This window comes from Pseudophryne corroboree, chromosome 3, assembly GCF_028390025.1.
Source record: "Pseudophryne corroboree isolate aPseCor3 chromosome 3, aPseCor3.hap2, whole genome shotgun sequence".
Taxonomy (NCBI): Eukaryota; Metazoa; Chordata; class Amphibia; order Anura; family Myobatrachidae; genus Pseudophryne; species Pseudophryne corroboree.
The window spans coordinates 763,833,780-763,857,821 of NC_086446.1; the positions used below are offsets into that span (position 1 = coordinate 763,833,780).

The 24,042-nt window shown below is 48.0% G+C and overlaps 1 protein-coding gene across 5 annotated transcripts in view; it reads right to left on the minus strand.

Moving 5' to 3' along the window:
* The window catches only part of LOC135056801 (early activation antigen CD69-like), a 207,968-nt gene that overhangs the window by 6,542 nt on the left and 177,384 nt on the right, over positions 1-24,042 (minus strand). For all 5 annotated transcript variants that reach the window (XM_063962405.1, XM_063962404.1, XM_063962406.1 and 2 more), the window contains one exon: positions 15,205-15,314. In XM_063962405.1, coding sequence (XP_063818475.1) covers positions 15,205-15,314 — 110 coding nt within the window. The remainder of the gene's footprint in view (positions 1-15,204; positions 15,315-24,042) is intronic.

Here is a 24,042-nt window from a genome sequence, read left to right on the forward strand (position 1 = left end):
GAGGAGACAAAGCAGTGTGGACAGGAGGTGGTTTTGGGTTAGATAACAGTGAGGACAGGAGGTGGTTTGGGGAGAAAAAACAGTGAGGAAAGGAGGTGGTTTGGGGTTAGATAGCAGTGAGGACAGGAAGTGGTTTGGAGTTAGATAGCAGTAAGGATAGGAGGTGGTTTGGGGATAGATAGCAGTGAGGACATGAGGTGGTTTGGAGTTAGATAGCAGTGAGGACAGGAGGTGGTTTGGGGTTAGATAGCAGTGAGGACATGAGGTGGTTTGGAGTTCGATAGCAGTGAGGACAGAAGGTGGTTTGGGGTTAGATAGCAGTGAGAACAGGAGGTGGTTTGGGGTTAGATTCCAGTGAGGACAGGAGGTGGTTTGGAGTTAGATAGCAGTGAGGACAGGAGGTGGTTTGAGGTTAGATTCCAGTGAGGACAGGAGATTTTTTTCGGGTTAGTTAGCAGTGAGGACAGGAGGTGGTTTGGCGTTCGATAGCAGTGAGGACAGGAGGTGGTTTGGGGTTAGATAGCAGTGAGAACAGGAGGTGGTTTGGGGTTAGATTCCAGTGAGGACAGGAGGTGGTTTGGTGTGAGAAAGCAGTGAGGACAGGAGTTGGTTTGGGGTTTGATAGCAGTGAGGACAGGAGGTGGTTTTGGGAGAGAATGCAGAGAGGAAAGGAGGTGGTTTGGGGTTAGATAGCAGTGAGGACAGGAAGTGGTTTGGAGTTAGATAGCAGTGAGGACAGGAGGTGGTTTGGGGAGAGAAAGCAGTGAGGACAGGAGGTAGTTTGGGGTTACATAGCAGTGAGGACATGATGTGGTTTGGAGTTAGATAGCAGTGAGGACAGGAGGTGGTTTGGGGTTAGATAGCAGTGAGGACATGAGGTGGTATGGAGCTAGATAGCAGTGAGGACATGAGGTGGTTTGGAGTTAGATAGCAGTGAGGACAGGAGTTGGTTTGGGGAGAGAAAGCAGTGAGGACAGGAGTTGGTTTGGGGAGAGAAAGCAGTGAGGACAGGAGGTGGGTTGGGGTTAGATAGCAGTGAGGACATGAGGTGGTTTGGAGTTAGAAAGCAGTGAGGACATGAGGTGGTTTTGAGTTAGATAGCAGTGAGGACAGGATTTGGTTTGGGGAGAGAAAGCAGTGAGGACAGGAGGTGGTTTGGAGTTAGATAGCAGTGAGGACAGGAGATCGTTTGGGGTTAGAAAGCAGTAAGGACAGGAGGTGATTTGGGGTTAGATAGCAGTGAGGACAGGAGGTGGTTTGGAGTTAGATAGCAGTGAGGACAGAAGGTGGTTTGGTGTGAGAAAGCAGTGAGGACAGGAGTTGGTTTGGGGTTAGATAGCAGTGAGGACAGGAGGTGGTTTGGGGAGAGAAAGCAGTGAGGACAGGAGGTGGTTTGGGGTTAGATAGCAGTGAGGACATGAGGTGGTTAAGATTTAGATAGCAGTGAGGACAGGAGGTGGTTTGGGGAGAGAAAGCAGTGAGGACAGGAGGTGGTTTGGGGTTAGATAGCAGTGAGGACATGAGGTGGTTTGGAGCTAGATAGCAGTGAGTACAGGAGGTGGTTTGGAGTTAGATAGCAGTGAGGACAAGAGGTGGGTTGGTATGAGAAAGCAGTGAGGACAGAAGGTGGTTTGGGGAGAGAAAGCAGTGAGGACAGGAGGTGGTTTTGGGTTAGATAGCAGTGAGGACAGGAGGTGGTTTGGGGTTAGATAGCAGTGAGGACAGGAGGTGATTTGGGGTTAGATAGCAGTGAGGACAGGAGGTGGTTTGGAGTTAGAGAGCAATGAGGACAGAAGGTGGTTTGGGGAGAGAAAGCAGTGAGGACAGGAGGTGGTTTGAGGAGACAAAGCAGTGTGGACAGGAGGTGGTTTTGGGTTAGATAACAGTGAGGACAGGAGGTGGTTTGGGGAGAAAAAACAGTGAGGAAAGGAGGTGGTTTGGGGTTAGATAGCAGTGAGGACAGGAAGTGGTTTGGAGTTAGATAGCAGTAAGGATAGGAGGTGGTTTGGGGATAGATAGCAGTGAGGACATGAGGTGGTTTGGAGTTAGATAGCAGTGAGGACAGGAGGTGGTTTGGGGTTAGATAGCAGTGAGGACATGAGGTGGTTTGGAGTTCGATAGCAGTGAGGACAGAAGGTGGTTTGGGGTTAGATAGCAGTGAGAACAGGAGGTGGTTTGGGGTTAGATTCCAGTGAGGACAGGAGGTGGTTTGGAGTTAGATAGCAGTGAGGACAGGAGGTGGTTTGAGGTTAGATTCCAGTGAGGAGAGGAGATTTTTTTCGGGTTAGTTAGCAGTGAGGACAGGAGGTGGTTTGGCGTTCGATAGCAGTGAGGACAGGAGGTGGTTTGGGGTTAGATAGCAGTGAGAACAGGAGGAGGTTTGGGGTTAGATTCCAGTGAGGACAGGAGGTGGTTTGGTGTGAGAAAGCAGTGAGGACAGGAGTTGGATTTGGGTTTGATAGCAGTGAGGACAGGAGGTGGTTTTGGGAGAGAATGCAGAGAGGAAAGGAGGTGGTTTGGGGTTAGATAGCAGTGAGGACAGGAAGTGGTTTGGGGTTAGATAACAGTGAGGACAGGAGGTGGTTTGGGGAGAAAAAACAGTGAGGAAAGGAGGTGGTTTGGGGTTAGATAGCAGTGAGGACAGGAAGTGGTTTGGAGTTAGATAGCAGTAAGGATAGGAGGTGGTTTGGGGATAGATAGCAGTGAGGACATGAGGTGGTTTGGAGTTAGATAGCAGTGAGGACAGGAGGTGGTTTGGGGTTAGATAGCAGTGAGGACATGAGGTGGTTTGGAGTTCGATAGCAGTGAGGACAGAAGGTGGTTTGGGGTTAGATAGCAGTGAGAACAGGAGGTGGTTTGGGGTTAGATTCCAGTGAGGACAGGAGGTGGTTTGGAGTTAGATAGCAGTGAGGACAGGAGGTGGTTTGAGGTTAGATTCCAGTGAGGAGAGGAGATTTTTTTCGGGTTAGTTAGCAGTGAGGACAGGAGGTGGTTTGGCGTTCGATAGCAGTGAGGACAGGAGGTGGTTTGGGGTTAGATAGCAGTGAGAACAGGAGGAGGTTTGGGGTTAGATTCCAGTGAGGACAGGAGGTGGTTTGGTGTGAGAAAGCAGTGAGGACAGGAGTTGGATTTGGGTTTGATAGCAGTGAGGACAGGAGGTGGTTTTGGGAGAGAATGCAGAGAGGAAAGGAGGTGGTTTGGGGTTAGATAGCAGTGAGGACAGGAAGTGGTTTGGAGTTAGATAGCAGTAAGGACAGGAGGTGGTTTGGGGAGAGAAAGCAGTGAGGACAGGAGGTGGTTTGGGGTTACATAGCAGTGAGGACATGATGTGGTTTGGAGTTAGATAGCAGTGAGGACAGGAGGTGGTTTGGGGTTAGATAGCAGTGAGGACATGAGGTGGTATGGAGCTAGATAGCAGTGAGGACATGAGGTGGTTTGGAGTTAGATAGCAGTGAGGACAGGAGTTGGTTTGGGGAGAGAAAGCAGTGAGGACAGGAGTTGGTTTGGGGAGAGAAAGCAGTGAGGACAGGAGGTGGTTTGGGGTTAGATAGCAGTGAGGACATGAGGTGGTTTGGAGTTAGAAAGCAGTGAGGACATGAGGTGGTTTTGAGTTAGATAGCAGTGAGGACAGGATTTGGTTTGGGGAGAGAAAGCAGTGAGGACAGGAGGTGGTTTGGAGTTAGATAGCAGTGAGGACAGAAGATCGTTTGGGGTTAGAAAGCAGTAAGGACAGGAGGTGATTTGGGGTTAGATAGCAGTGAGGACAGGAGGTGGTTTGGAGTTAGATAGCAGTGAGGACAGAAGGTGGTTTGGTGTGAGAAAGCAGTGAGGACAGGAGTTGGTTTGGGGTTAGATAGCAGTGAGGACAGGAGGTGGTTTGGGGAGAGAAAGCAGTGAGGACAGGAGGTGGTTTGGGGTTAGATAGCAGTGAGGACATGAGGTGGTTTAGATTTAGATAGCAGTGAGGACAGGAGGTGGTTTGGGGAGAGAAAGCAGTGAGGACAGGAGGTGGTTAGGGGTTAGATAGCACTGAGGACATGAGGTGGTTTGGAGTTAGAAAGCAGTGAGGACATGAGGTGGTTTGGAGTTAGAAAGCAGTGAGGACATGAGGTGGTTTGGAGTTAGATAGCAGTGAGGACAGGAGTTGGTTGGGGAGAGAAAGCAGTGAGGACAGGAGTTGGGTTGGGGTTAGATAGCAGTGAGGACAGGAGGTGGTTTGGGGTTAGAAAGCAGTCAGGACAGGAGGTGGTTTGGGGTTAGATTCCAGTGAGGACATGAGGTGGTTTGGAGTTAGATAGCAGTGAGGACAGGAGGTGGTTTGGGGAGAGAAAGCAGTGATGACAGGAGGTGGTTTGGGGAGAGAAAGCAATGAGAACAGGAGGTGGTTTGGGGCAGTGGATGAAATAGCGAGCGGTGGGCCCCGGTGCAACAAAATGCTTTGGGCCCCTCATCCCATCCAAGTCCACCCCCTCACACCTGGATAGGATTTGGTGATGGGGACCTGCTCAGAGCCAGAGAAATGGATACCTAGCAACAGTGCCGTAACTAACATTTTAGCACTGTGTGCAAGAAACGGCATTGGAGCCCCGCCTCTATGTAAAACAGGGGCAGTGCGCGCATGCAAAAAATATGGGCCTGGCTTTGTGGGGAAGGGGTGTGGCCACAAAATAATACCAATTCATATAATGGTGCACAGTACTCTCCATTATTCAAAATACGCCGCACAGTAGCACCATTACACCAGGTAGAGCCCCTTTTACACATTACGGCAGACAGCGTCCCCTTTTTACATATTACGGCAGACAGATTCCCCTTTTTTACACATTACGGCAGACAGATTCCCCTGTTTTACACATTACGGCAGACAGTGTCCCCCTTTTTTACACATAATGGCAGACAGCGTCCCCCTTTTTTAAACATAACGGCAGACAGCGTCCCCCTTTTTTGCACATAACGGCAGACAGCTTCCCCTTTTTTACACATAACGGCAGACAGCGTCCCCCTTTTTTACACATTATGGCAGAGAGCGTCCCCCTTTTTGCACATTACGGCAGACAGCGTCACTCTTCTTGCACATTACGTCAGACAGCGTCCCCCTTTTTGCACATTACGGCAGACAGCGTCCCCCTCTTTGCACATTACGGCAGACAGCGTCCCCCTTTTTTACACATAATGGCAGACAGCGTCCCCCTTTTTACACATTAAGACAGACAGAATAGAAAGAAAGAAAGAAAGAAAGAAAGAGAAAGAAAGAAAGAGAGAAAGAGAGAAAGAAAGAAAAGAAAGAAAGAAAGAGAAAGAAAGAAAGAAAGAAAGAAAGAAAGAAAGAAAGAAAGAAAGAAAGAAAGAAAGAAAGAAAGAAAGAGAGAAAGAAAGAAAAGAAAGAAAGGAAAGAAAGAACAGATTATACTTACTGTCTCCGCTGGCAGTTAGGCTCCTCGGTGCAGCTTCTTCTGGCAGAGATCCCGGGCCGAGGAGAAGGAGGAGGAGGGAGGTGGAGGAGGGAGCCGCAGTAGTGCAATGTAATTGGTGGAGGAGCTGCTGCTGCTGTCCCTCTCCTTTCACCATAGGCTGTCCTCTGACGCTGTGAATGCTGGGATGCGCTTCCCAGCATTCACAGCGGCGGAGGACAACCTATGGTGAAAGAGAGGGACAGCAGCAGCAGCACGCCTCCACCAATTACACAGCGCTGCTGCGGCTCCCTCCTCCACTTCCCTCCTCCTCCTTCCCCCGTGGCTGCTGCGCTCCTCAGCGGACGGCTGTGCGCTGCGGGCGGCGGTGGCCCGCAGCACACAGCGGTATGTAATAAGTCAGTTTGACTCATTAGATGCCGCGCTGCTTTGGGCCCCTTGACAGTGGCGGGCCCCAGTGCAAGGCACAGCTTGCACTAGCGGTAGTTCCGCAACTGGTTTGCGGTTAGATAGCAGTGAGGACAGGAGGTGGTTTGGGGTTAGATAGCAGTGAGGACAGGAGGTGGTTTGGGGTTAGATAGCAGTGAGGACAGGAGGTGGTTTGCGGTTAGATAGCAGTGAGGACAGGAGGTGGTTTGGGGTTAGATAGCAGTGAAGACAGGAGGTGTTTTGGGGTTAGATAGCAGTGAGGACAGGAGGTAGGGAGATGGAGAACTGCAAGAAAACTACTGTAGTAGGTAGCAGTTGGGAAAAGTAATAATTTAACAACAAAAAAATCCCCAATTATTTTGTCATGAAGAAATAAAAATATATTCAAAAATATAATGCTTTTTATTACCCCTTTTCCCTTAAACCCAATCATACAAATAATCCAAAAATCCAGATTTTGGAGTATGGTAAACATGAAATCCTGGGATTACAAAATGATTTGGGATTGGAAAAGTGACCCCAACTGTGTTTAATTATAATTAATAATTCAGATTTCTCAACATGACTTTAGCCCCTGAGTGAATATGCACACACCTAGACTGCGATTAATTAAAAATAGCTTCTCTGTAGAGAATAAGAGAAATACAGTATGTTTAGCAATTTATCTGTGGGTAAAGTTACAAATGTTATTTCATTTTAAATTGCATACTGTATTTTTGTCAAAATCTTATTGACCTATTTTGGAATCTGAGAAGTCAAATTATATTTTCCAGTAGCTGGAATCTGTCACACCAGAGATGAATGCAAATTCAATTTGTTTGCAGAGTAATTAACAGTCGCTATTGGGGGAGGTAACAAAGTAGCTGCAAAAACGCAGATGTGTCGCAACCATTTTGTGGATGTGTTTGAGGCAGCGACTTTGATCATTTATACAGCTGCTGTGTCTCTGAAAACTTACTTCCTGCAGGCATGCAGTGTGGTCACAGGGCTATTTAGAACTTTAAAAAGCGACTCTTCTGCAATGGCTGCTGCATCTTTGGGGGTCATTCCGAGTTGATCGCTAGCTAGCTATTTTTTGCAGCACTGCGATCAAGTCAAATCTCGGTAAAACTGTGCATGCTTATGCACCGCAATGTGCAGGCATGTCGTACGGGTACAAAGCGGATCGGTGCTGAGCGATGGATTTAACGAAGAATCCATTTGCACAGCCGATCGCAAGGAGATTGACAGGAAGAAGGCGTTTATGGGTGTCAACTGACCGTTTTCTGGGAGTGGTTGGAAAAACGCAGGCGTGTCCAAGCGTTTGCAGGGCGGGTGTCTGACGTCAATTCCGGGCCCGGACAGGCTGAAGTGATCGCAGCGGTTGAGTAAGTTCAAAGCTACTCAGAGACTGCACAAAACTGTTTTTGTACCGCTTGTCTGCACAAGCGTTCGCACACTTGCAAAGCGAAAATACACTCCCCTATAGGTGATGACTATATGATCGCAGCGCGGCAAAAAGTAGTTAGCGAGTGATCAACTCGGAATGACCCCCTTTGTACACAGCCACTGGGATCTGCAAAGCCACTGGTGGGTGTCTCAATACAAATCCAAATGGATGGTACATTTCCATATTTTGCCACAGTTGCTGCTTACAAATTCACAGCTATGAATGCATTTGCATACATCTCTGAAACAAGCCCTTAATGTAGAAGGTTCAGATGTTTGGATATTGCAGCAGCAATTTTGTTAGCAGTTGGGCAAAACCATGGGGGTCATTCCGAGTTGTTCGCTCGCAAGCTGCTTTTAGCAGCTTTGCACATGCTAAGCCGCCGCCTACTGGGAGTGAATCTTAGCTTATCAAAATTGCGAACAAAAGATTAGCAAAATTGCGAATAGACACTTCTTAGCAATTTCTGAGTAGCTCCACACTTATTCGGCATCTGCGATCAGTTCAGTGCTTGTCGTTCCTGGTTTGACGTCACAAACACACCCAGCGTTCGCCCAGACACTCCTCCATTTCTCCAGCCACTCCCGCGTTTTTCCCAGAAACGGTAGCGTTTTTTCACACACTCCCATAAAACGGCCAGTTTCCCCCCAGAAACACCCACTTCCTGTCAATCACACTACGATCACCAGAACGAAGAAAAAACCTCGTAATGCCGTGAGTAAAATTCCTAACTGCATAGCAAATTTACTTGGCGCAGTCGCAGTGCGAACATTGCGCATGCGCAGTTAGCGGAAAATCGCTGCGATGCGAAGAAAAATACCGAGCAAACAACTCGGAATGACCCCCCATGTGCACTGCAGGGGGGCAGATATAACATGTGCAGAGAGAGTTAGATTTGGGTGGGGTGTGTTCAAGCTGAAATCTAAAATGCAGTGTAAAAATAAAGCAGCCAGTATTTACCCTGCACAGAAACAAAATAACCCAGCCAACTCTAACTCTCTCTGTCAAATGTTACATCTGCCCCCCCTGCAGTGCACATGGTTTTGCCCAATTGCTAACAAACTTGCTGCTGCGATTAACTCAGAATTACCCCCGATATGGAGAATAGTGGGAAAACTATCTAGGTTTCTTACATTAGTGTCTATCCACATTTTTTACAGGCAGGGCCGGCCTGGCCATCTGGTACTTCAAGCAAATGCCAGAAGGGCCAATGGCCTGATGGGCCAGTGCTGCCATACAGAAATTGTGACTGGCCAAGCAGCGCAGCCTGCCAGTGCACAGCTTGGCTTCCCAGTACATGGGGACAGGGGCTGGCCAGGCAGTGCACCCCCCGTGAGCCGGGGCAGTGTCTATTTCTCTGACGTCCTAGTGGATGCTGGGGACTCCGTAAGGACCATGGGGATATAGCGGCTCCGCAGGAGACAGGGCACAATAATAAAAGCTTTAGGATCAGGTGGTGTGCACTGGCTCCTCCCCCTATGACCCTCCTCCAAGCCTCAGTTAGATTTTTGTGCCCGGCCGAGAAGGGTGCAATCTAGGTGGCTCTCCTGAGCTGCTTAGAATAAAAGTTTAAGTTAGTTTTTTTTTCTTTCAGTGAGACCTGCTGGCAACAGGCTCACTGCTACGAGGGACTTAGGGGAGAGAAGTAAACTCACCTGCGTGCAGGATGGATTTGCTTCTTAGGCTACTGGACACCATTAGCTCCAGAGGGAGTCGGAACACAGGTCTCACCCTGGGGTTCGTCCCGGAGCCGTGCCGCCGACCCCCCTTGCAGATGCCGAAGTTGAAGAGGTCCAGAGGTCCAGAAACAGGCGGCAGAAGACTTTCAGTCTTCATAAGGTAGCGCACAGCACTGCAGCTGTGCGCCATTGTTGTCAGCACACTTCACCAACAGTCACCAACTGTCACTGAGGGTGCAGGGCGCTGGGGGGGGGCGCCCTGGGCAGCAATGTATAATACCTTTTTATGGCTAAAATACATCACATATAGCCCTTGAGGCTATATGGATGTATTTAACCCCTGCCAGATCTCACAAACTCCGGGAGAAGAGCCCGCCGAAAAGGGGGCGGGGCCTATTCTCCTCAGCACACGGCGCCATTTTCCTGCTCAGCTCTGCTGTGAGGAAGGCTCCCAGGCTCTCCCCTGCACTGCACTACAGAAACAGGGTTAAAACAGAGAGGGGGTGCACTTATTTGGCGATATGATTACATATATAAAAATGCTATAAGGGAAAACACTTGTATAAGGGGTTGTCCCTGTATAATTATAGCGTTTTTGGTGTGTGCTGGCAAACTCTCCCTCTGTCTCCCCAAAGGGCTAGTGGGGTCCTGTCCTCTATCAGAGCATTCCCTGTGTGTGTGCTGTGTGTCGGTACGTGTGTGTCGACATGTAGGAGGACGATGTTGGTGAGGAGGCGGAGCAAATTGCCTGTATTGGTGATGTCACTCTCTAGGGAGTCGACACTGGAATGGATGGCTTATTTAGGAATTACGTGATAATGTCAACACGCTGCAAGGTCGGTTGACGACATGAGACGGCCGGCAAACAAATTAGTACCTGTCCAGGCGTCTCAGACACCGTCAGGGGCTTGTAAAAACGCCCATTTACCTCAGTCAGACACAGACACGGACACTGACTCCAGTGTCGACGGTGAATAAACAAACGTATTTTCCTTTAGGGCCACACGTTTCATGTTAAGGGCAATGAAGGAGGTGTTACATATTTCTGATACTACAAGTACCACAAATAAGGGTATTATGTAGGGTGTGAATAAACTACTTGTAGTTTTTCCTGAATCAGATAAATTAAATGAAGTGTGTGATGATACGTGGGTTTCCTCCGATAGAAAATTATTGGCGGTATACCCTTTCCCGCCAGAAGTTAGGGCGAGTTGGGAAACACACCTTAGGGTGGATAAGGCGCTCACACGCTTATAAAAACAAGGGGCGTTACCGTCTCCAGATACGGCAGCCCTCAAGGAGCCAGCTGATAGGAAGCTGAAAAATATCCTAAAAGTATATACACACATACTGGTGTTATACTACGACCAGCAATCGCCTCAGCCTGGATGTGCAGCGCTGAGGGGGCTTGGTCGGATTTCCTGACTGAAAATATTGATACCCTTGACAGGGACAAGATTTTATTGACTATAGATGCATTTCTATATATGCGAGATGCGCAGAGGGATATTTGCATTCTGGCATCAAGAGTAAATGTGATGTCCATATCTGCCAGACGAAGACACGACAGTGGTCAGGTGATGCAGATTCCAGACGGCACATGGAAGTATTGCCGTATAAAGGGGCGGTCCATCGGACCTGGTGGCCATGGCAACAGCTGAAAAATCCACCTTTTGTTACCCCAAGTCACATCTCAGCAGAAAAGGACACAGTCTTTTCAGTCTCAGTCCTTTCGTCCCCATAAGGGCAGGCGGGCAAAAGGGCCAGTCATATCTGCCCAGGGGTAGAGGAAAGGGAAGAAGACTGCAGCAGGCAGCCCATTCCCAGGAACAGAAGCCCTCCACAGCTTCTGCCAAGTCCGCAGCATGACGCTGGGGCAGTACAAGCGGACTCAGGTGCGGTAGGGGGTCATCTCAAGAGTTTCAGCACGCAGGGGGCTCACTCACAAGTGGACTCCTGGATCCTACACGTAGTATCCCAGGTGTACATTGGAAATTCGAGACGTCTCCCCCTCACAAGTTCCTGAAGTCTGCTTTACCAACGTCTCCCTCCGACAGGGAGGCAGTATTGGGAACAATTCACAGGCTGTATTCCCAGCAGGTGATAATCAAAGTACCCCTTCTACAACAAGGGAAGGGGTATTATTCCACACTATATTGTGGTACTGAAGCCAGACGGCTCGGTGAGATCTGAAATATTTTAACACTTACATACAAGCGTTCAAATCAATATGGAGTCACTCAGAGTAGTGATAGCGAACCAGGAAGAAGGGGACGATATGGTGTCACTGGATATCAGGGACGCTTACCTACATGTCCAAATTTGCCTTCTCACCAAGGGTACCTCAGGTTCGTGGTACAGAACTGTCACTATCAGTTCAGACGCTGCCGTTTGGATTGTCCACGGCACCCCGGGTCTTTACCAAGGTAATGGCCGAAATGATGATTCTTCTTAAAAGAAATATGGACGCTTTCCTGATAAAGGCAAGGTCCAGAGAACAGTTGGAGGTCGGAGTAGCACTATCTTAAGTAGTTCTACGACAGCACGAGTGGATTCTAAATATTCCAAAATCGCAGTTTTTTCCGACGACACGTCTACTGTTCCTAGGGATGATTCTGGACACAGTCCAGAAAAGGATGTTTTCTCCCGGAGAAGAAAGCCAGGGAGTTATCCGAGCTAGTCAGGAACCTCCTAAAACCAGGAAAAGTATCAGTGCATCATTGCACAAGGATCCTGTGAAAAATGGTGGTTTCTTACAAAGCGATCCCATTCGGTAGATTTCACGCAAGAACCTTTCCGTGGGATCTGCTGGAAAAATGGTCCGGATCGCATCTTCAGATGCATCAGCGGATAACCCTGTCTCCAAGGACAAGGGTGTTTCTTCTGCGGTGGCTGCAGAGTGCTCATCTATGAAAGGGCCGCAGATTCGGCATTCAGGACTGGGTCCTGGTGACCACGGATGCCAGCCTGAGTGGCTGGGGAGCAGTCACACAAGGAAAAAATTTCCAGAGAGTGTGATCAAGTCTGGAGACTTCTCTCCACATAAATATACTGGAGCTAAGGGCAATTTACAATGCTCTAAGCTTAGCAAGACCTCTGCTTCAAGGTCAGCCGGTATTGATCCAGTGGGACAACATCACGGCAGTCGCCCACGTAAACAGGGCGGCACAAGAAGCAGGAGGGAAATGGCAGAAACTACAAGGATTCTTCGCTGGGCGAAAAATCATGTGATAACACTCTCAGCAGTGTTCATTCCGGGAGTGGAAAACTGGGAAGCAGACTTCCTCAGCAGGCATGACCTCTACCCGGGAGAGTGGGGACTTCATCGGGAAGTCTTCCACATGATTGTAAACCGTTGGGAAAAACCAAAGGTGGACATGATGGCGTCCCGCCTGAACAAAAAACTAGACAGATATTGCGCCAGGTCAAGGGACCCTCAGGCAATAGCGGTGGACGCTCTGGTAACACTGTGGGTGTACCAGTCAGAGTATGTGTTCCCTCCTATGCCTCTCATACCAAAAGTACTGAGAATCATAAGAGGGAGATGAGTAAGAACGATACTCGTGGTTCCGGATTGGCCAAGAAGGACTTGGTACCCGAAACTTCAAGAGATGTTCACGGAAGACCCGTGGCCTCTACCTTTAAGAAAGGACCTGCTCCAGCAGGGGCCTTGTCTGTTCCAAGACTTACCGCGGCCGCGTTTGACGGCATGGCGGTTGAACGCCGGATCCTGAAAGGGCATTCCAGATGAAGTCATCCCTACCCTGGTCGAAGACAGGAAGGATGTAACCGCAAAACATTTTCACCGCATTTGGTGAAGATATGTTGCGTGGTGTGAGGCCAAGAAGGCCCCTACAGAGGAATTCCAACTGGGTCGTTTCCTACATTTCCTGAAAACAGGACTGTCTATGGGCCTAAAATTAGGGTCCATTAAGGTTCAAATTTCGGCCCTGTCGAATTTCTTCCAGAAAGAACTGGCTTTAGTGCCTGACGTTCAGATGTTTGTAAAAGGGGTACTGCATATACAGCCTCATTTTGTGCCCCAGTGGCACCTTGGGATCTCAATGTTGTTTTGAGTTTCCTAAAGTCACATTGGTTTGAACCACTCACCACTGTGGACTTAAAATATCTCACATGGAAGGTGACGATGCTATTAGCCCTGGCTTCAGCCAGGCGTGTGTCAGAATTGGCGGCTTTATCATATATATAAAGCCCTTACTTAATTTTTCATTCTGACAGGGCAGAATTGAGGACTCGTCCTCAATTTCTCCTTAAGGTGTTTTCTGTTTTTCACATGAACCAACCTATTGTGGTACCTGCGGGTACTAGGGACTTGGAGGACTCCAAGTTACTTGATGTTGTCAGGGCCCTGAAAAATATGTTTCCAGGACGGCTGGAGTCAGAAAATCTGACTCGCTGTTTAGCCTGTATGCACCCAACAAGATGGGTGCTCCTGCTTCTAAGCAGACGATTGCTCGCTGGATTTGTAATACAATTCAGTTTACACATTCTGTGGCAGGCCTGCCACAGCCAAAATCTGTAAAAGCCCATTCCAAAAGGAAGGGGGCTCATCTTGGGCGACTGCCCGAGGGATCTCGGCTTTACAACTTTGCCGAGCAGTTACTTGGTCAGGGGCAAACACGTTTGCTAAATTCTACAAATTTGATACCCTGGCTGAGGAGGACATGGAGTCTCTCATTCGGTGCTGCAGGGTCATCCGCACTCTCCCGCCCGTTTGGGAGCTTTGGTATAATCCCCATGGTCCTTACGGAGTCCCCAGCATCCACTAGGACGTCAGAGAAAATAAGATTTTACTTACCGATAAATCTATTTCTCGTAGTCCGTAGTGGATGCTGGGCGCCCATCCCAAGTGCGGATTGTCTGCAATACTTGTACATAGTTATTGTTACAAAAATCGGGTTATTCTTGTTGTGAGCCATCTTGTCAGAGGCTCCTTCGTTGTTATCATACTGTTAACTGGGTTCAGATCACAGGTTGTACGGTGTAATTGGTGTGGCTGGTATGAGTCTTACCCGGGATTCAATATCCTTCCTTATTATGCACGCTCGTCCGGGCACAGTATCCTAACTGAGGCTTGGAGGAGGGTCATAGGGGGAGGAGCCAGTGCACACCACCTGATCCTAAAGCTTTTATTATTGTGCCCTGTCTCCTGCGGAGCCGCTATATCCCCATGGTCCTTACGGAGTCCCCAGCATCCACTACGGACTACGAGAAATAGATTTATCGGTAAGTAAAATCTTATTTTCTTGTGCGTGTGGATACTATTCTAGGGCCATTATAGAGTCCCAGTTCATCCCTGACTGGACACCCGGCAACCATGGTATAACTAGCCCGGGCCCAGATAATCAGTATCTGCACCCCCCGTTGCTGCCACTGTGCATCATGCTTACCGATATTTTAAATCTCCTCTCCGGGAGATGACCGGAGAGGAGAAGCAGGTGGGCGGGCATGAGGGAGGAGCCAAGCTGATCACATCAGTAGGCTCCTCCCACTCCCGGTAAGCGACTGTAATTGACTGAAATATGGCTAGGGGCGGGGCTAAAATGACGCGATTAGCATCGGATCGCGTCATTAGGCTCCGCCCCCCGCCGGCTCCGTGATTTTTCTGTGTTATTATCCCTATTCTGCCCACTTCACTAGGAAGTGGGCAGAATGCGGGAGGGGTGCCCACTCTTCCGGGGGCTGCGGGGGACTACCCGAAAACCGGGTGTCTCCCGCAGAATCCGGGAGAGTAGGTAAGTATGCTGTGCATGTAGCCCAGAGTTGCCAACATTCTGGCTGCTCTCTGCGGGAGAGAGCAGCCAGGTCGGCTGAGCAGGGCGGGCAGGGGAGGCTAGATGAAGAGGAGGGGGTGGTCCGGAGGCGGGACGGGGGCGGAGCAAGGACGGACGGGGCGGAGCAAGGGCGGAGTCACGACGACGCCTCCTCTAAGCCACACACCCCACTCTGTAATGCAGCGATCACCGGCATTACAATGAAGGGGGCGTGGCTATGATGACGCGATTCTGCAAGAATCGCGTCATCGACTGCCCGGTCCGCCCACTTTACACACTAAGTAGGCGGACGGGCAATGGGGGACCCCGCAAACCGGGAGACTTGCCTGCTCTTCCGTGGGACCGGGAGGGTCACCCGATTTTCGGGAGCCTCCCGGCCATTCCGGGAGAGTAGGTAAGTATGATGTAGCCCCACAACTAATCATCACAAATTGAACTGATTGAAATCGGATTAAACTTACAGTGTCTTATTGTATGTTGTTCCATCTGTCCAAGTCCATGTAATATTAGCACTGTTCCAACATAATCCAATCCAATAATCTAATTTTCCCTGAAATCTGTTTAAGAACCCCTGTCAGGAAGAAAATACAAATAGTTAAACTCATGACATGTAGTATGGTTTTGAGATATTTATATACTTTAGATAGGGTAATTTCTCTGGAAATATGTGCATTATTAGTGGGACGTAGTTATGTGACCGGCGGTCTCACGTCACCTCCCCCTACATCTCGCCCCCTGGAAATCCCAACAGTCGGCATGCCGACTAGCAGGGACAATTTCCACTCGTGGGTGTCCACAACATCCATAGAGTGGCCTGAAGCATGGCGAGTGCAGCGAGCCCGCAAGGGGCTTGTTGTGCTCGCCCTCCTGCCGCCGGCATTCCACTGCTGGGACCCTCATTAGCACTGTGATGATGTATTTGAATATTGTTATGTAGATTAATGTAAAATGTTGGTGCTGTGCTTTGTACCATTGTTTCTTACCATAGTAAATGCAAAGCTATTTTTATGTGCAGATGTGTTTGGTTAGGAAGCACTGTACTAATATCGTTCACCTGGCCTCCTTGGGAGGAGATGTGGGCGTGTACTCTTGGGTGCTGTTTGTACTTGAATGTTCACTACTGTTTGCACCCTGAGAAAATGCAGAAGTGTTGAAATGTTGATCACCTACCTTGGGCTCCTGTGTTCTTATTGAAAAGTAATTCAGAGTGCCTTCTATATGCCTGTGTGTGTGTGTGTGTGTGTGTGTGTGTGTGTGTGTGTGTGTGTGTGTGTGTGTGTGTGTGTGTGTGTGTGTGTGTGTGTGTGTGTGTGTGTGTGTGTTTTGGGTTCGGTTCCGCGGCCGTGTTTTGGGTTCGACCGCGTTTTGGCAAAACATCACCAAATTTTTTTTGTCGGATTCGGGTGTGTTTTGGATTCGGGTGTTTTTTTCAAAAAACCCTAAAAAACAGCTTAAATCATAGAATTTGGGGGTCATTTTGATCCCAAAGTATTATTAACCTCAAAAACCATAATTTCCACTCATTTTCAGTCTATTCTGAATACCTCACACCTCACAATATTATTTTTAGTCCTAAAATTTGCACCGAGGTCGCTGGATGGCTAAGCTAAGCGACCCTAGTGGCCGACACAAACACCTGGCCCATCTAGGAGTGGCAATGCAGTGTCACGCAGGATGGCCCTTCCAAAAAACACTCCCCAAACAGCACATGACGCAAAGAAAAAAAGAGGCGCAATGAGGTAGCTGTGTGAGTAAGCTAAGTGACCCTAGTGGCTGACACAAACACCTGGCCCATCTAGGAGTGGCACTGCAGTGTCACGCAGGATGGCCCTTCCAAAAAACACTCCCCAAACAGCACATGACGCAAAGAAGAAAAAAAGAGGCGCAATGAGGTAGCTGTGTGAGTAAGATAAGCGACCCTAGTGGCCGACACAAACACCTGGCCCATCTAGGAGTGGCACTGCAGTGTCACGCAGGATGGCCCTTCCAAAAAACACTCCCCAAACAGCACATGACGCAAAGAAAAAAAGAGGCGCAATGAGGTAGCTGTGTGAGTAAGCTAAGCGACCCTAGTGGCCGACACAAACACCTGGCCCATCTAGGAGTGGCACTGCAGTGTCACGCAGGATGGCCCTTCCAAAAAACACTCCCCAAACAGCACATGACGCAAAGAAAAATGAAAGAAAAAAGAGGTGCAAGATGGAATTGTCCTTGGGCCCTCCCACCCACCCTTATGTTGTATAAACAGGACATGCACACTTTAACCAACCCATCATTTCAGTGACAGGGTCTGCCACACGACTGTGACTGAAATGACGGGTTGGTTTGGACCCCCACCGAAAAAGAAGCAATTAATCTCTCCTTGCACAAACTGGGTCTACAGAGGCAAGATGTCCACCTCATCATCATCCTCCGATATATCACCGTGTACATCCCGCTCCTCACAGATTATCAATTCGTCCCCACTGGAATCCACCATCTCAGCTCCCTGTGTACTTTGTGGAGGCAATTGCTGCTGGTCAATGTCTCCACGGAGGAATTGATTATAATTCATTTTAATGAACATCATCTTCTCCACATTTTCTGGAAGTAACCTCGTACGCAGATTGCTAACAAGGTGAGCGGCAGCACTAAACACTCTTTCGGAGTACACACTTGTGGGAGGGCAACTTAGGTAGAATAAAGACAGTTTGTGCAAGGGCCTCCAAATTGCCTCTTTTTCCTGCCAGTATAAGTACGGACTGTCTGACGTGCCTACTTGAAAGCGGTCACTCATATAATCCTCCACCATTCTTTCAATGGTGAGAGAATCATATGCAGTGGCAGTAGACGACATGTTCGTAATCGTTGTCAGGTCCTTCAGTCCGGACCAGATGTCAGCATCAGCAGTCGCTCCAGACTGCCCTGCATCACCGCCAGCGGGTGGGCTCGGAATTCTGAGCCTTTTCCTCGCACCCCCAGTTGCGGGAGAATGTGAAGGAGGAGATGTTGACAGGTCGCGTTCCGCTTGACTTGACAATTTTGTCACCAGCAGGTCTTTGATCCCCAGCAGACTTGTGTCTGCCGGAAAGAGAGATCCAAGGTAGGTTTTAAATCTAGGATCGAGCACGGTGGCCAAAATGTAGTGCTCTGATTTCAACAGATTGACCACCCGTGAATCCTTGTTAAGCGAATTAAGGGCTCCATCCACAAGTCCCACATGCCTAGCGGAATCGCTCCCTTTTAGCTCCTCCTTCAATGCCTCCAGCTTCTTCTGCAAAAGCCTGATGAGGGGAATGACCTGACTCAGGCTGGCAGTGTCTGAACTGACTTTACGTGTGGCAAGTTCAAAAGGTTGCAGAACCTTGCACAACGTTGAAATCATTCTCCACTGCGCTTGAGACAGGTACATTCCACCTCCTATATCGTGGTCAGTTGTATAGGCTTGAATGGCCTTTTGCTGCTCCTCCAACCTCTGAAGCATATAGAGGGTTGAATTCCACCTCGTTACCACTTCTTGCTTCAGATGATGGCAGGGCAGGTTCAGGCGTTTTTGATGGTGCTCCAGTCTTCTGTACGTGGTGCCTGTACGCCGAAAGTGTCCCGCAATTCTTCTGGCCACCGACAGCATCTCTTGCACGCCCCTGACGTTTTTTAAAAAATTCTGCACCACCAAATTCAAGGTATGTGCAAAACATGGGTTGTGCTGGAATTTGCCCATATTTAATGCACACACAATATTGCTGGCGTTGTCCGATGCCACAAATCCACAGGAGAGTCCAATTGGGGTAAGCCATTCCGCGATGATCTTCCTCAGTTGCCGTAAGAGGTTTTCAGCTGTGTGCGTATTCTGGAAACCGGTGATACAAAGCGTAGCCTGCCTAGGAAAGAGTTGGCGTTTGCGAGATGCTGCTACTGGTGCCGCTGCTGCTGTTCTTGCGGCGGGAGTCCATACATCTACCCAGTGGGCTGTCACAGTCATATAGTCCTGACCCTGCCCTGCTCCACTTGTCCACATGTCCGTGGTTAAGTGGACATTGGGTACAACTGCATTTTTTAGGACACTGGTGAGTCTTTTTCTGACGTCTGTGTACATTCTCGGTATCGCCTGCCTAGAGAAGTGGAACCTAGATGGTATTTGGTAACGGGGGCACACTACCTCAAGAAATTGTCTAGTTCCCTGTGAACTAACGGCGGATACCGGACGCACGTCTAACACCAACATAGTTGTCAAGGCCTCAGTTATCCGCTTTGCAACAGGATGACTGCTGTGATATTTCATCTTCCTCGCAAAGGACTGTTGGACAGTCAATTGCTTGGTGGAAGTAGTAAAAGTGGGCTTACGACTTCCCCTCTGGGATGACCATCGACTCCCAGCAGCAACAACAGCAGCGCCAGCAGCAGTAGGCGTTACACGCAAGGATGCATCGGAGGAATCCCAGGCAGGAGAGGACTCGTCAGAATTGCCAGTGACATGGCCTGCAGGACTATTGGCATTCCTGGGGAAGGAGGAAATTGACACTGAGGGAGTTGGTGGGGTGGTTTGCGTGAGCTTGGTTACAAGAGGAAGGGATTTACTGGTCAGTGGACTGCTTCCGCTGTCGCCCAAAGTTTTTGAACTTGTCACTGACTTATTATGAATGCGCTGCAGGTGACGTATAAGGGAGGATGTTCCGAGGTGGTTAACGTCCTTACCCCTACTTATTACAGCTTGACAAAGGCAACACATGGCTTGACAAATGTTGTCCGCATTTCTGGTGAAATACTTCCACACCGAAGAGCTGATCTTTTTGGTATTTTCACCAGGCATGTCAACGGCCCTATTCCTCCCACGGACAACAGGTGTCTCCCCGGGTGCCTGACTTAAACAAACCACCTCACCATCAGAATCCTCCTTGTCAATTTCCTCCAAAGCGCCAGCAACACCCATATCCTCCTCATCCTGGTGTACTTCAACACTGACATCTTCAATCTGACTATCAGGAACTGGACTGCGGGTGCTCCTTCCAGTACTTGCAGGGGGCGTGCAAATGGTGGAAGGCGCATGCTCTTCATGTCCAGTGTTGGGAAGGTCAGGCATCGCAACCGACACAATTGGACTCTCCTTGTGGATTTGGGATTTCGAAGAACGCACAGTTCTTTGCGGTGCTTTTGCCAGCTTGAGTCTTTTCATTTTTCTAGCGAGAGGCTGAGTGCTTCCATCCTCATGTGAAGCTGAACCACTAGCCATGAACATAGGCCAGGGCCTCAGCCGTTCCTTGCCACTCCGTGTGGTAAATGGCATAATGGCAAGTTTACGCTTCTCCTCCGACAATTTTATTTTAGATTTTGGAGTCCTTTTTTTACTGATATTTGGTGTTTTGGATTTTACATGCTCTGTACTATGACATTGGGCATCGGCCTTGGCAGACGACGTTGCTGGCATTTCATCGTCTCGGCCATGACTAGTGGCAGCAGCTTCAGCACGAGGTGGAAGTGGATCTTGATCTTTCCCTAATTTTGGAACCTCAACATTTTTGTTCTCCATATTTTAATAGGCACAACTAAAAGACACAGAGGTAGCTACAGCCGTGGACTACCGTACTGTGTCTGCTGCTAATATAGACTGGATGATAATGAGATGAAATCAATATATATTATATCACACTAGTACTGCAGCCGGACAGGTAGATATATTTATTATGTAATGACTGATGACGGACCTGCTGGACACTGTCAGCTCAGCAGCACCGCAGACTGCTACAGTAAGCTACTATAGTAGTATGTATAAAGAAGAAAGAAAAAAAAAACCACGGGTAGGTGGTATACAATTATGGATGGACGAGCGACTGCCAACACAGAGATAGCTACAGCCGTGGACTACCGTACTGTGTCTGCTGCTAATATAGACTGGATGATAATGAGATGAAATCAATATATATTATATCACACTAGTACTGCAGCCGGACAGGTAGATATATTTATTATGTAATGACTGATGACGGACCTGCTGGACACTGTCAGCTCAGCAGCACCGCAGACTGCTACAGTAAGCTACTATAGTAGTATGTATAAAGAAGAAAGAAAAAAAAAACACGGGTAGGCGGTATACAATTATGGATGGACGAGCGACTGCCGACACAGAGGTAGCTACAGCCGTGGACTACCGTACTGTGTCTGCTGCTAATATAGACTGGATGATAATGAGATGAAATCAATATATATAATATCACTAGTACTGCAGCCGGACAGGTAGATATATTTATTATGTAATGACTGATGACGGACCTGCTGGACACTGTCAGCTCAGCAGCACCGCAGACTGCTACAGTAAGCTACTATAGTAGTATGTATAAAGAAGAAAGAAAAAAAAAAACACGGGTAGGTGGTATACAATTATGGATGGACGAGCGACTGCCGACACAGAGGTAGCTACAGCCGTGGACTACCGTACTGTGTCTGCTGCTAATATAGACTGGATGATAATGAGATGAAATCAATATATATATATATAATATCACTAGTACTGCAGCCGGACAGGTAGATATATTTATTATGTAATGACTGATGACGGACCTGCTGGACACTGTCAGCTCAGCAGCACCGCAGACTGCTACAGTAAGCTACTATAGTAGTATGTATAAAGAAGAAAGAAAAAAAAACCACGGGTAGGTGGTATACAATTATGGATGGATGAGCGACTGCCGACACAGAGGTAGCTACAGCCGTGGACTACCGTACTGTGTCTGCTGCTAATATAGACTGGATGATAATGAGATGAAATCAATATATATATATATATATATATATATATATAATATCACTAGTACTGCAGCCGGACAGGTAGATATATTTATTATGTAATGACTGATGACGGACCTGCTGGACACTGTCAGCTCAGCAGCACCGCAGACTGCTATAGTAAGCTACTATAGTAGTATGTATAAAGAAGAAAGAAAAAAAAAACCACGGGTAGGTGGTATACAATTATGGATGGACGAGCGACTGCCGACACAGAGGTAGCTACAGCCGTGGACTACCGTACTGTGTCTGCTGCTAATATAGACTGGATGATAATGAGATGAAATCAATATATATTATATCACACTAGTACTGCAGCCGGACAGGTAGATATATTTATTATGTAATGACTGATGACGGACCTGCTGGACACTGTCAGCTCAGCAGCACCGCAGACTGCTACAGTAAGCTACTATAGTAGTATGTATAAAGAAGAAAGAAAAAAAAAAACACGGGTAGGTGGTATACAATTATGGATGGACGAGCGACTGCCGACACAGAGGTAGCTACAGCCGTGGACTACCGTACTGTGTCTGCTGCTAATATAGACTGGATGATAATGAGATGAAATCAATATATGTATATATAATATCACTAGTACTGCAGCCGGACAGGTAGATATATTTATTATGTAATGACTGATGACGGACCTGCTGGACACTGTCAGCTCAGCAGCACCGCAGACTGCTACAGTAAGCTACTATAGTAGTATGTATAAAGAAGAAAGAATAAAAAAAACACGGGTAGGTGGTATACAATTATGGATGGACGAGCGACTGCCGACACAGAGGTAGCTACAGCCGTGGACTACCGTACTGTGTCTGCTGCTAATATAGACTGGATGATAATGAGATGAAATCAATATATATATATATATAATATCACTAGTACTGCAGCCGGACAGGTAGATAAATTTATTATGTAATGGCTGATGACGGACCTGCTGGACACTGTCAGCTCAGCAGCACCGCAGACTGCTACAGTAAGCTACTATAGTAGTATGTATAAAGAAGAAAGAAAAAAAAACCACGGGTAGGTGGTATACAATTATGGATGGACGAGCGACTGCCGGCACAGAGGTAGCTACAGCCATGGACTACCGTACTGTGTCTGCTGCTAATATAGACTGGATGATAATGAGATGAAATCAATATATATATATATATATATATATATAATATCACTAGTACTGCAGCCGGACAGGTAGATATATTTATTATGTAATGACTGATGACGGACCTGCTGGACACTGTCAGCTCAGCAGCACTGCAGACTGCTACAGTAAGCTACTATAGTAGTATGTATAAAGAAGAAAGAAAAAAAAAACCACGGGTAGGTGGTATACAATATTATATATATATTATATACAATTATATATATATATATATATATATATATATATATATATATATTAAACTCACTGGTGGTGATTATTAAACTGGTGGTCAGGTCACTGGTCACACTATCAGCAACTTGCAAGTAGTACTCCTAAGCAGACAATCACAATATATATTATACTGGTGGTCAGTGTGGTCACAATGGCAGTGTGGCACTCTGGCAGCAAAAGGGTGCACTGTACGTTATATGTACTCCTGAGTCCTGCTCTCAGACTCTAACTGCTCCCCACTGTCAGTGTCTCCCCCACAAGTCAGATAATACAGTCACACTATCTATCACTTCAGCAAGTAACTACTAGTACTCCTCCTAATGCTCCCCAAAATTACTACTGTGTCTCTCTCTACTGTCTCACTCTCTTCTCTATAAACGGAGAGGACGCCAGCCACGTCCTCTCCTTATGAATCTCAATGCACGTGTGAAAATGGCGGCGACGCGCAGCTCCTTATATAGAATCCGAGTCTCGCGATAGAATCCGAGCCTTGCGAGAATCCGACAGCGGGATGATGACGTTCGGGCGCGCTCGGGTTAACCGAGCAAGTCGGGAAGATCCGAGTCGCTCGGCCCCGTGTAAAAAAAACTGAAGTTCGGGCGGGTTCGGATTCCGAGGAACCGAACCCGCTCATCCCTACTTTTTACACGGGTCCGAGGCAGACTCGGATCTTCCCGCCTTGCTCGGCTAACCCGAGCGCGCCCGAACGTCATCATCCCGCTGTTGGATTCTCGCGAGGCTCGTATTCTATCGCGAGACTCGGATTCTATATAAGGAGCCGCGCGTCGCCGCCATTTTCACACGTGCATTGAGATTGATAGGGAGAGGACGTGGCTGGCGTCCTCTCCGTTAGAATAGATAGAGACACTTGAGTTGATTATTTAGTAATTTTGGGGAGCATTAGGAGTACTCAGAGTGCAGAGTTTTGCTGATAGTTACTAGTGACTGACCACCACCAGTTTTATTTATTATTTAATATAATCCGTTCTCTGCCTGAAAAAAAACGATACACAGTCACATACCATATCTGTGCTCAGCCTCAGTGTGCTGCATGATAATATCATCTATGTATATCTGACTGTGCTGAGTGCTCACTGCTCACACAGCTGAATTGTGGGGGAGACTGGGGTGCAGTTATAGCAGGAGTACAGTG